This window comes from Poecilia formosa, unplaced genomic scaffold (genome assembly GCF_000485575.1).
Source record: "Poecilia formosa unplaced genomic scaffold, Poecilia_formosa-5.1.2 Scaffold188, whole genome shotgun sequence".
Taxonomy (NCBI): Eukaryota; Metazoa; Chordata; class Actinopteri; order Cyprinodontiformes; family Poeciliidae; genus Poecilia; species Poecilia formosa.
Window position 1 is genome coordinate 874,470 of NW_006800127.1, and position 12,929 is coordinate 887,398.

At 40.7% G+C, this 12,929-nt stretch overlaps 1 protein-coding gene across 1 annotated transcript; it reads left to right on the forward strand.

The window, feature by feature from the left end:
• The first annotated feature begins 14 nt into the window (after positions 1-14).
• xpo5 (exportin 5) lies at positions 15-12,547 on the forward strand. Its single transcript, XM_007566223.2, has 33 exons — positions 15-241; positions 738-859; positions 939-1,011; positions 1,111-1,248; positions 2,214-2,396; positions 2,474-2,500; positions 2,604-2,789; positions 3,819-3,895; positions 3,984-4,028; positions 4,157-4,247; positions 4,361-4,444; positions 4,595-4,720; positions 4,870-4,960; positions 5,047-5,175; positions 5,391-5,506; positions 5,593-5,748; positions 5,975-6,016; positions 6,119-6,208; positions 6,317-6,516; positions 6,595-6,697; positions 6,818-6,999; positions 7,249-7,349; positions 7,494-7,590; positions 7,677-7,813; positions 7,927-8,024; positions 8,153-8,199; positions 8,399-8,508; positions 8,886-8,945; positions 9,027-9,121; positions 9,223-9,330; positions 9,964-10,101; positions 10,902-11,066; positions 11,308-12,547. Exons 1-33 carry the CDS (start codon positions 140-142, stop codon positions 11,452-11,454), a joined length of 3,666 nt encoding a protein of 1,221 aa, XP_007566285.1. The 5' UTR covers positions 15-139; the 3' UTR covers positions 11,455-12,547.
• Positions 12,548-12,929: the final 382 nt, after the last annotated feature.

Consider the following 12,929-nt stretch of genomic DNA (forward strand, 5'->3'; position numbering starts at 1 on the left):
TTACCCCAGCTTCGCTCTTCGCGCACGTTGGCCGACGTCGGTGTTTCCCTGTCTGCACGTTACCCACGGTAGAGCGGCGCTTTGCATAAGGGAGTTGCTTGCTTTCGTCTCAACGGTGTGACAGACGCTACCTGAAGTCATGGCTGAGCAGGTGGCCGCCATGTGTGATCAGCTTATAAAAGCCGTGATGGTGATGATGGACGCAGAAACCAACCAGATTTACCGTCTGGAGGCCCTGAAGGTAGCACTATTACCAATTGCTAGCTAGTTAGCTTACCTTGTCATTTATTGTGACGATCGGGAGATTATAATGATGTGACTGTAAACTATAAATAAACTGCTTCTATTATTCAGTACTTTTTTTGTAACTGTTGCTTAGAAACGTCTTTTCAGTCGTACGGAATTAGATGTTAAAAAGTTAAAATGTTGGGGAAGCTAGCCTAGTATGAATAAATGAATAGTTGACTCATGTTCACTCATTCACATGAATAACAAATTAGACCTTGGAACAGGGAAACGAAAACTTAATTTAATCAAATCAACTCTCCATGTGTTGTCCGCCGATCATCTATTTATTAAACAGCTCGGAATTATTTTATTCGCTTAGAGCGAGCTGTTGATTTTATGCCTAACACGTGTACCTGGCTGCATGTTCATTCAGGTGTAATTTAATTGCACTTTAACATTTAGTTGGTATAAATTCGCTGTAAAGTAATCCGACTTATTTCTCTGAACAGTTTTGTGAAGAATTTAAAGAGACGAGCACCCTTTGTGTCCCATGTGGCCTACGCTTGGCAGACAAAAGTCAGCCGGCTGTAGTCAGACACTTTGGCTTGCAGATACTGGAGCAGGTCATCAAGTAAGCCTACTTACGTGATACTTAAAATCCTAATATGACAAAAGAAGTATGGTGTGATAATCAATTTTTTTTCTCCCAGGTTTCGATGGAACAACATGCAGCAGCAAGAAAAGGTCCAGCTGAAGGAGTGTGCCATGCAGCTGCTAGCAACTGTAGGTGTGAAAGTAAAAGGATAGTAAAATAACCATCTCATTTAGATCAGATAAACACCACCCAATTTGTGTTTGATGGCTGTCACTGTGTTTCATTAGGGCACCCATTCTATCCTGGAGGAAGAGAGCCACGTCAAAGATGCCCTATCTCGGATTGTGGTGGAAATGATTAAAAGAGAATGGCCTCAACATTGGCCAGACATGCTGAAAGAGATGGAGTCTCTCTCTAGCCAAGGGGTGAGTGGCATAAACACTGCAGTAAGTGTAGCATGCTTCCTTATCCAGCGTTAGTTTAGTTTGAATAGGGTTACGTAATGGTTTGCAAGCAAATATATTCCAGTTAGTCATACTCACCGCGCTTCACTACCCAAACATGAGCTCACTTTATTTGTTTGACAAATAAAGTGAGCTCAAAAATTTTTCACTGACGTTATTGGCCGTGTTTAAACCACACGTTTCATTGTATTCACCAATACCTAGTAGGCCGTAGCTATGAAAGTGAAAAGAAAGAATTCTACTTTAAAAAAAATCTAAAAAGTGTAGCATGCATTTACATGTATTCATTTTTAATCTGACACTGTCATAAAGGCTGCTGTTCTGAGAAGACTTCAGAGCTTTGTTAGAGGACACTAGTGAGCAAACGGTATCATAGAGACAAAGGAACACAGCAGATGGGTCACGAGAGACGTTTAAAGCAGTTTTGGGTTATAAAACAATATTCCAGCTAATATACCAGCTTTAAACATGCCACAGAGTACTGCTTCATTTCCATCACCTGAGAATGCAATAAGTGTGGCACAATTGTAAAGCCTACCCAGACATGAGAATCTGCCATGAAAACTGACTGGCTAGCCATAGAGAGAACTATCTAAGAGTTTAGTTATCACAAATCTGGCCCATATAATATAGGAAAAACTCCACTGTTGAAAGAAAGCTGTAAAATACCCTGTTATGCATAAATTTGCTCTCACTTTGCAGCTGTGCACTGTTTTGTTTTGGTCTATCTCATAAAATTGAAATAAAACACATTGATGTTCGTGATTATGACATGAAACTGTGTTCATCTTTTTTAATTTCTGTTCATGAAGTTTCTAGAGCTCTTAAAGTAAAATTTATGATAAATGACCCCCTTTGTTTTCCATTTTTGAGAAAATTAATAATTTCTTTATACTAAGTGAAGTAAAAATGGATGTTTGTGGTAGGAGGCGCAGACCGAGCTGGTCATGCTGATCCTCTTGAGGCTGGCAGAGGACGTGATCACCTTCCAGACGTTGCCCTCACAGCGGCGTAGAGACATCCAACAGACACTCACCCAGAACATGGACAGCATCTTCAGTTTTTTGTTGACCATTCTGCATATCAATGTTGAGGACTACCGCAAATTGGTTAGTGAAGCCTCGACTGGATTATTTTAGGTCTCCAAAAGGTAGCAGTCTTAAACAGTTTTACTTTGTTTCTCCAGAAGGAGGAACCAGCCCTTGAACTGAAGGTATTTACAAAACCCCCCTCATTTTACGCATTAGGATTTGGTTCATTTCACACCTCGCAATGTACTCTCTCTTGTCTATTTTTAACATTTTACCTGCACACAGGCCAAAGCTCACTGCCGAGTGGCCGTGGCCACGCTGAATACGCTCGCAGGCTACGTAGATTGGGTGACGCTGGTGCACATCACTTCCAGGAACTGTCAGCTGCTGGAGATGCTGTGTCTGCTGCTGAGTGAACCCGAGCTGCAGCTGGAGGCTTCAGAGTGCCTGCTTATTGCTTTAAGCCGGAAGGTGAGTTGCGGGAAAACTGCATGGAGATTCATCCGCTTTATTAGTCGTCCTTTGTCAATTTTTTGAATGTTTAAATTCTATGGTTTGATCAGAGATCGTCGGTTTCTTTATAGTAATTCTGGCCAACAGCCTTACAGTGTTTGACAACGATTTAAGATCGTTATTACTCTGAAAGACATTTGGTTTTCCCTGATTTCATTTCTGAAACCAGCTGGTTCTACATAATAAATTGAAGGTTGAAAAAAAATATATATATTGAGTAATTATTCACAGGCCAACATTTGTTTAGCTGTGGTCTATTAATATTAAATACTTTGAGTAATGGTTGCAATTAGCTGACTTGTAAATGATGAACAAAAGCAATTAGCCCTGACAGATTCTCTGAAATCTAATAACGGGATATCCAAGTGGAGGAATGTCCTGTTTATTTTAAAGGAGCGTTTATTTTTCAGACTTCACAACATCCATTTGGGATTTTCCAGCACAAAAATGTCTGCAAACATTTAGTGCCTAATTAGACATGGAGAACAACAATAAGTTTATCAGGCTGCTAAAATAAAACAAAAAAACATTCAGTCAGTAATATTTTAGTCCTTTTTATTACTTGCCCGTACAGCTTCTGGTACAATTGGAGGAAAGAGCCACAGTGCATCTTTCTAAAAGGAATATTAGACGTTAATAATGTTGGTAATATGTGGGACCTTTTTCTTATGTCATAAAATTTTGATGTCATCGCTCAGCACTGGAATGACGGGACGGTGAAAGAGACGGAAGTAGCTGAGACGCTTTGCATGCCTTGGTTTTACGAAGCAATGCCTAATTATGAGCGCTTTATTGAACTACACTAACACTGTTCTCAGTTTAGCAGAGGGTTTTTGATAGGAAACTATTTGAAGGGCCAGATTTAATTTGTTCTGCGTCGCTGAACTCTTACTCTCATTCAATAAGCTGTAAAGATATTTGTGTCATAACTTGCAATCAGGCGAACAAGTGGAACGTACTTATAGTTCTTATGGTGTTCTCCTGCAGGGCAAGCTGGAGGAGAGGAAACCCTTCATGCTGCTGTTTAACGACGTGGCCATCCAGTACATCCTGTCCGCGGCCCAGTGAGTGAAGCTGCTGCTCCGTTCTCCCGATTATACCGAAGGCGTCGTTTTATAATGCATACTTTTAATATCCTATATCTGTGTCCAGATCCGCAGATGGTTTAGCGATATGTCCAAATTCCTCCAAACCACAGTGAGTTCTGTCACATGTCTATCCTTGTTTAAAAAAAAAAGAAAAGAAAAAAAAAAATTAGTCGGATGTTTTTATTTACTCTTAGTGTCAAGCTACGGTGTGCATCACGGTGCTTGTTGCGCTTTCAGAGAAGTGGAGGTGGTGGAGCGGCGCTACGTTTTCCTGAAGCGGCTCTGTCAGGTCCTGTGCGCTCTAGGGTTCCAGCTCTGCTCGTTAGTGGTGAGTTTTTTTCCCCCGGTGTGGTCACACATGTACGAGTGTTGTCCTCTCTGTTTAGCGTGCGCTTTGATCACACCGCTGTCTGAAATGATGCCCCCCTCACACCCCCACAGGGTCCGTGTTCAGAGGTTGAAGTTCCTCCAAATCTCACCAAGTACACCGAAGCCTTATTAGCCTTTACCACACATTCCAGTCAGGTTAGTTACTGCTAATTATCGGAGGGCTAACACTTGAATGTTGCTGAAATTTTCTTTAAAAGGTTGTGCTTGAGCTGTACTTATTAGCTGATGTGTTTTGTTTTTTTTTTGTTTTTGTTTTTTTTCCCCCTCTCCTTTTATATTCTGCAGTTTTTAAAATCTTGCACTGTGTCAACATGGGCCAGTTTGTTCAGACACGAGACTCTGTCAAAAGTCCCTGTCGTTGTGGAGATGGCCCTCGAATACCTCAAAGTATCGACAACCAACCTTGTTAGGGTGAGAGTCTCCTTTCGTTTATGATTGTTCACAGGGCTGATGGAGAAAACAAACCGCACAGTGGTCGTACTGTGAGATATGTGTTAAAGTTGAAAGGATGACAATACTTTCTCACAGCATGGCATAAAGTCTTATTTGTCTTCTTCCAGACTGGCTTTCCTTCTAAACAAGACAGCCCTAGTTGTGTGTACTCACGAATGGACTTCGACAGCGACGATGACTTCAACTCGTTCTTTTCCAGTAGGTTTTATCAACTCATTCTCTCGTAGGCTCCTTGGTTCCGTTGTTGGTTTTGATGCTGTTTATTTCTTTGCGTTGTCTTAAAGCTTATCGGTCGCAGCACGGCGACGTTTTGAGGACGCTAAGTCGTATCCTTCCGGTAGAAGCTTTCCACACCGCAGCAGAATGGCTCCGGTTCCAGGTTGCCAGTCCGGTTGATCCTGGAGAAACGACGTGTAAGGGTTTAACCGTTTCCTTTTTGCTCAGAAAAACTTTGACTCTGGAATATCTGTAGCACCACAGCAAATGCGACATGTTGTTTTTTTGTTTTTTTTTTATACTTGTAGCCTTCATAAAGTCTCCTTTGAAGTCAAATTACAAATCAGTGTCCTTATTTTCTTTCCACTAGTAGCTGACTCTTCTACACTGAAAACTTTCTTTTTGTCTCCAGCGAAGACTGCAGAGGGTCTGTGTTCCTTGATGTCTCCGTCCGTCCTTCAGTGGGACGCACTGACTGTCTTCATGGAGTGTGTGATGCATCAGATCTTCAAAAGCATGGATGAGCAGGTGACTAAATGTTTATCACAGTACAGCAACAAAAGGAAAGGGGGCAAACGTGATGTTTTCTCACCGTTCTTCTTCGACCTGCGCAGAAGTTGCCGATAGACCAGAGCATGGAGCTCCTGCAGGGCGTGCTGAACTACGAAACCAGAGACCCGCTCATCCTGTCCTGTGTGCTGAGCAACATTTCTGCCCTCTTTCCCTTCGTCACCCACAGGCCACAGTTTGTGCCACAGGTTCTCTACAAGGTTCGATTGAAAATTGGTCCGTTTGATCCAAAGATGAGAAGAAACTTTGTGTCCCTTCGAATATTTTGCTTTTTTTTTGGATTTTTTTTTTTTTTTCAGGATTTTACACATAAACATCTCTATATATGTGCCTTCATCTACATTTACAGCTAATTTTACAATTCTCAAGCCACGTCTCTTTGTTCCTACTGATTACCTCTCGCTGTCTGTGTTTTTGGCTCCACAGCTATTCAAAGCCGTCACGTTTCACATTGATTTGGAAAACAAGGTAAGTTGTTTTGACTTGGCAGGGTAATTTTTCATAATCTCTCTTATCTGAATTGTAAATAAAACATTCCAGCGTTTTTCTTTTTTTGTTTTTTTTCCCCAGGCGCCCAGGAGTCGAGCCGTGAAGAATGTTCGGAGACACGCGTGCTCGGCCATCATCAAAATTTGCCGGGATTACCCGCAGTTTATCTTGGTAATTTATGTTTTTATCCCAGTCTAAAAAAAATAAAAAATCAACCTGAGTCACCTTTTTTAACTTGTGCATTTTCCTTGTTTTTTTTTTTTTTTTTTTCTTCCGCAGCCTTGCTTCGACATGTTTTACAACCACGTCAAAGAGTTGTTTGCAAATGAAGCCTTGCTGACTTTCTTGGAGAAATGCTCCCAGATGGAAGCTCTGGTGCTCATCAGTAACCAGTTTAAAGACTTTGACAAGCAAAAGGCTTTCCTAGATGAACTAACGGCCCCAATAATCACTCAGTGGACCTCTGAGGAGATGACAAGGTTGCTGTGATTTATTATTTTTTTCTTTTTTTTTTTTTTCTTTTAGATGTATTGAAACATGTTTGACCTTTGTTTCAGCGTGCTTTGGGATCCTGTCAAGTTCCTGTCGTTTGTTGGAGCAGACGAAGTGTTCACAGAGCAAAGAGAAGAGAGAGATACAGCTGGACCTAACAGGGGTCAAGTAAGCGGAGTTTAAAAAAAAAATAAAATAAAATACAGCTCTGCCCAACGTCGTTTACGCCTAGAAGGATGGTTGTTTTTGTTTTTCCCTTATCGATCACTCGCTTGTGTTTCCTCCTAGTTGAGCTTCTGTTTGTATGCGATGCTTGCCGTGGTGAAGCGTGCGCGATGGCCTGCAGACCTGGAAGAAGCGAGAGCCGGCGGATTCGTGGTGGGCTGCACTCCTGCCGGAGCCCCCATCTACAGAAACCCCTGTGCAGCTCAGTTTCTGGCCTTCCTGCCCAACCTGCTGGCTCTAATAAGGTGCGCGTGCCAGTGTGTGAATAACTTCAACAGCTCACCTTCACTGCGGATTTTTGATTAACCAGCTAAGTTGGACGGATGGAGTTTGTTTATGATATTAAGTTTTCTCACTTACAAAATTTCTATTAAGAAGAAGAAAAAATATTTTGGAAATTACTTGACCAATATGTGATTGTCAGTAACGTATGTTAATAATGTCCTCTTAATACATTTTATTGTAAAGCTTGTTTATTTAATGTTTTTCTGCAGGACTCAGAACAGCTTGTTCATGCCAGAGAACGTGGCTCGTCTCAGTGAGACTTTCTCCAGAGCCTATGATGTGATGGACGGAGATAAACTGGTAATTCTTGGTAAGAAGAGCTGCCTCCATGTATTAACTGTTTTTTTTTTTGTTTTGTTTTTTTTGTGTGTGTGTGTTTTTTTTTGTTTTTTTTTGTATGGCCTAAGTGAAGACTCACTCAAAAATATTAAGCTTCCTAAATGAATGTTTTCAGGTCTCCCACAGCCTCCTCTGGATATTTATGACGCTCCGGTGCATAAAAGCCTCTTGGATCGCATGCAGGGATTCTTTAACTCGTTGTTCGAAAACTGGTATGGTTTGTTATCGCTCTATAAACTGTTGCACGGTTTTATATTTTGTCTTGATGCCATCTCATCCTGACGCGTTCTGCCTGCAGCTTCCACATCCTGGGTAACGCGGGTCCGGCTCTGCTGCAGGACTTCTACACCGTGGAGAGTCTGGCTGAAGGAATCATCGGCTCTGCCTTCACTTCCCTCGACCACGTGCCTGACCACAGACTCCGCTCAATGATTCATATCCTTCGTCATCTTTTTAAAAAGTTGTCAGAAGGCGCGTTGTTTTATTTACACAAAAAGCAAAGCTCTTATTTTGTGCGGAAACACTGATTTGCCTTGACTCTTGTGTACGGCTGTTTTTGAAGCAGCTAGTGATCTCATGTCCTCCAGAGTATCACGACAGTCTGCTGCGCCCTCTGCTGGGGCCTTTGTTCACCTACATGCAGCAGGTCAGAACCCTGATTTTAAACTTTTTTTTGTTCGTTTTTTTTTTTTTTTTGTTTAATTTGGCATAAAATTTAGCTTTAGATATTTTCACAGCAAGGTGTCCTGACGATGCTTCTGCTTTATATCACAGAGACTAAACGTAAAGTGGCAGGTCATCAACCAGAGGACGTCTGTCAAGTAAGTTGTGGCAAAATGATGAAGCGGCAGACAGCTGCTGTTCACGCTGTTGCAGCAGATGTTTGTTTAAATTAGGAGCAGCGGGTTATTTTCTGAAACTTGTGAATATGGCAGAGATTCATTTCAGCCAAGTCCTCATTTGGGCTCTAAATATGTAGGATCGGTGTTTTAATTTTCAAACTGACCTCTCTGTTCTCAGTGACGAGGATGAGGAGGAGCAGGCGGTCTACGAGGACTGCGCTGTGACTCAGGAGATGTTGGAGGAGCAGCTGGTTCGTCTGCTCACCAGGGAGGTTCTGGATCTGCTCAGTAAGTCTCACAAGTCGCTGCTTTTGTTCATATTTTACATAAAAAATAAAAAAAATCATTATTTTGTTTCTTTTATTGCTTAAAGAGCGCGATCATGAGTTTCTTTTTACATGAAGTGACGACAGAAACTTCTTTGCGACCTTCTTGGCACAAACCGGGTGTTGTTCTGTCTCGGGTCGCGTCGCATCCAACGTTGTGTGATTCCGCGGACTCGACGCTGCGCAGATGTTTTGATCGCTCAGACGAGACCAGAGAACACCAGTTAGCTGGTTTCCTAGCTGGAAGATCACAACTGCCTGATCAGCGTTTTCTCCAACCAAGTGGAACGTGAGTTATAATGGCTTCATAACGCCCATCTTCTTTCCTCTCTCTTTCAGATGTAAGCTGTATTTCCAGAAAAGCGCCTGAACCAGCAGCAATTAAGGAAGAAATCGATGGTAGGAGTGGAGTTATACTTTTCTTATCTCGAGTGAGGAGGGGCGGGGGGGATTGTTTTGCTAAAAAATGTGCTCTCACAGAGGAAGACGTGATGATGGAGTCGGTGCAGGTGGCGTCTTCCCCTCAACCCACCGACGAGCTGAGTGAGCTTGGAAAATGCTTGATGAAACACGAGGTCAGTTTCAGATTTAAAAAAAAACAAAACAATCTAAGCCATGTTCACATTTAAATATGGCTCCTAAACGTAATGTTTTGCTTTTTTATTCGGTTTCCCAGAGTGTGTATATGTCGTTGCTGACCCTCTCGTTCACCTCACTGTCCTGGAAGGACACCACAAACTGCCACCGAACAGCGTCCATGGTCTGCTGGAACCTCCTGCGGCCGGTAGAGTCCAGACTGCAGCAGTTTTATTTATTTATTTGTTTCTTTTTAGGATTTTATTGTAATATATATTTTTTTGTCTTCAACTGAAACTACTTGTTGCATCTAATGGTCCACATCTTAAAAAAAAAAATAGAATTTTCAAAAATTATATTCTGAATTTTCAATACACAAAAGTCCCAAAAACTGAGTGGTCTTTAAACAACATAAGGAAAAGCCAAACTGTACAGTCCTACAGACTATTTTGCCACAAAGCGTTTATGTGACATTGATGGAGTTTTTTTTTTTTTTTTTTTTTAATGACTGCATTATTCAGTTGCAACGTTCTTGTTTGCCAATAGAAGCAGTTTTGGATGCATTTATGTTTCTGTTACCCCCTAGCAACAGTGCCAAAACGATTAAATTAAGCTGCAGCACTTCCATGATTCTGATAATAACTCCTTGTTTGGTGAACATAAGCCACACCTTATTGCTTCAACCAGACTCCTCTTTATGACACCCAGGACCCAGATATCCTCCCAGCTCAATGACCTTATTTTGGACGTTTTCTAAATGCACTTAATTTTTTTTGCCATCTTTGAAGTGAAACTCGTAAAGGTAAGTGGCCTTAACCGTCTGTGACCGTTTCCCCCCCAGGTTGTAGCAGGTAACCTCCTCCCTGAAGCGGTCACATGGTTCTACACCAGCGTTCTCAGAGCCCTGCAGGTTCACGGACAACACGAAGCCTGCAACACTCCCCTCTGTAACCTAGCAATGCTCATCTACGAAAACCTGGTGAGCCTAATGTCGATGCTCTTCATGCCCGTTTATAGGAATCATATTTACATGAGTTCATTTCTTTGATAGAAAGTCAGAAACTTAGAGTAGTCGCAAACTAGATTTGATATGAAAAGTTCGAACCAGTCAAATCTCTTTTTGTAAAGAGCATGACCTTCAGTAACAATTAAATCACCAATTATGTGTTTTCATTTAGTTTCCTATGAACCGTAAATAATTGCCTAGGGCTGCAATTACTAATTATTTTTAGTAATTGATTATTCTATTAGTTATTCTAATAGTTATACTGACTGTTATCAGAAATTGTCAGATGTTGCTGATTTTTATTATTTCGTTTATCTACCAAAGCTTTTTTATACAGTATTAGAAATACATAAAAAATACAAAGAAACAAATAATTAAATCCCCTTTTTTTTGTTTTAAATAAGAAAATAAACATTTTATTGGCTAAAATGCAGTAACATAGTGTTCCTCTAGTGTATGTTTGATTATTTGTAGTAAAAGATAATACAAATGCAACGTAGGGCTAGTCTCTAGATTATCTTTTGGATTAACTGATAAATTATTGCAAAAAGATGCAACATATTACTGCTCTGAATATGTTGCCCCCCCCCTTTTTTTTTTTTTTTTGGTCTGTGTACTCCACTTGATGATCAACCGATTGCTAAATTAGCTGTCGGTTATTTCAATAATCGATTAATCCGATCCGTCATTTCAGCCCTACTGTTACCTGAGCATTTCCTCCACGTTTCCTTGCTGAGAAGGGTCTCTCTCTGTTGTCTATCCAATTGCGTTAGCGGCCTCGCTACATGGAGCTGCGGGCAGTGATGACCCAAGTTCCAAACATCAGCATTGACGCTCTGGACCTCTACGATCAAAGGCTGGTGGATTCCAACGCCCAGAAGGCTGGAGAGAAGAAAAGGAGAGACCAGTTCAAGAAGCTCCTTGCAGGAACTATAGGGGTAATGCCACATTTAACCACTAGAGAGCAGCGCTTCACTTTTCAATCCTCAGTGTAAATTCTTGTCGGACGGGATCGGAGGCCCGACCCCCACAGTGGAGATCAGCAGTGTGATTCTGACTGTGCTGTAAATCTTCTGTTCTCAGCAGCAGGAAATGTTCCCCCAGCTCAATGGTGCAAAACAATCTAATGAAAATGTTCTTGTTTTAACTTTTTTTATTTCTTTCTTTTCTCCCCCACAGAAAGCTCTCTGCCAGCAGTTCAGAAAGGAGGTCCACATCCGCAACCTTCCGTCACTCTTCAAGAAGCCGAAGCCGGACAAGGACATAGTGGAGACTGAACAACTGGGCCTTGCAGCTCTCTTCAGTCCGGAGAGCAACGCGCTGTAGGGGGGAAAGGACTTCTTTACTGGCTGGAAACTTTTGTTGTGCGTTTAAACATCTCCACAACGCTCAGCTGTAGCCGTGTGGAGCTGTCCAACATATCTGTCAACTTGCTTTTCAGTGGGTCATCTCAGCAGGACTCGCACAAACACACAATTTTCTTTTTGCGGCGGCAAACTATTTAACTTTGACAAACAAATTAAACAGAAGTCCATATTGTCTGTTGGGTTTTTCAGAGCACAGTAACTATGTGTTTTTTTTTTTTAAAGAAGCCACAAATCTGACTTCACTTTTCTCTCTTAATTGCCACTTCTGGTTCTTTTATCATTTTAACAAGCTAAAGCTACACAAACACTAAGAAGAGCTCCATTATGAGCTCAGCTGCAGCTTTTGTATTCAGAAAAAAGTGTTTAAAATCTTTCAATCCTCAAATAAGCAAAATTTGAAGTAGCTTGTTTAAGAGGGAGATTTTTTGTTTTTAAGGCACACAGGGAGGAACAGATCTGTATTATGCGGTTTGCACAGAGCTGGGTGTGTTTGGTGTTAAAAACTAAGTATCTGAGCCTAAAGTTGGCAGATATGTTGTGGGGGATTTATTCAATAAGGATTTATTCTAGGATAAAACTGAAGGGGGGGAAAAAAATGGTGCCTGGTTCTGGTGACGGGTGTTTCCTGTGACTGGATGAGTTTTAACACGGTTTCTGATTCTGAAGGAGTTTATCAGTGGTACCTTAGGTTCAACGTTTCTTTGATAGGGAGAAAAAACTTTTAAGAAACTTTGAATAAACTGCTACAGTGTTGATTTTTTTTTTTTTTTTTTTTTTGGTTAAAGGTAAAAATAGCATTGCATACAGGAAGAAGAAGCTGTTTAACACACATTGCCAGACAGCTAAGCTAACTTTGGTTATTCTAAACAACTTGAGCATTCCAAAATTTATTTGGATTTGCTTGAAAAATGCAGCGCACATACTCCACAGATATATGTGCCAAAACACTGACTGTAGGCTTCTAGGCAGACACTTCGGTCCACAGACTGTGTATAATTTAAAAAAAAAAAAAAAAACTATTTAAGGATCAGCAAATGTGTAGCTTATTCCAAGTACACATACCTATGTTTTCATTACCTGATTCATTTTTTATTTTTACTTGATCATTTTTATGTTCTGGTTTGATGAACAGGCGCTATATTCCTTTGTTGTTTAAAGGATTGTTTTAACATGATTTTTCGGGCCGGTGTTTGTTGCCGTTTTAGCAGATCATAATTCTCTTGTTTTCTTTTTTTCTTTTTTTTTTTTTTACTGTTTTATATATGCAGACCAAAATATATGGCAGCTGTTTCAGCTTGAACCTCTTAAAATACACTTTGACTGGTCTACATATCAAATACTGTTTGACTGAAAAATATTTCTCTCCCACAAATGTAAGGATTTACAGCTTTTTATATATATATATATACATATATATATATATATATATATATA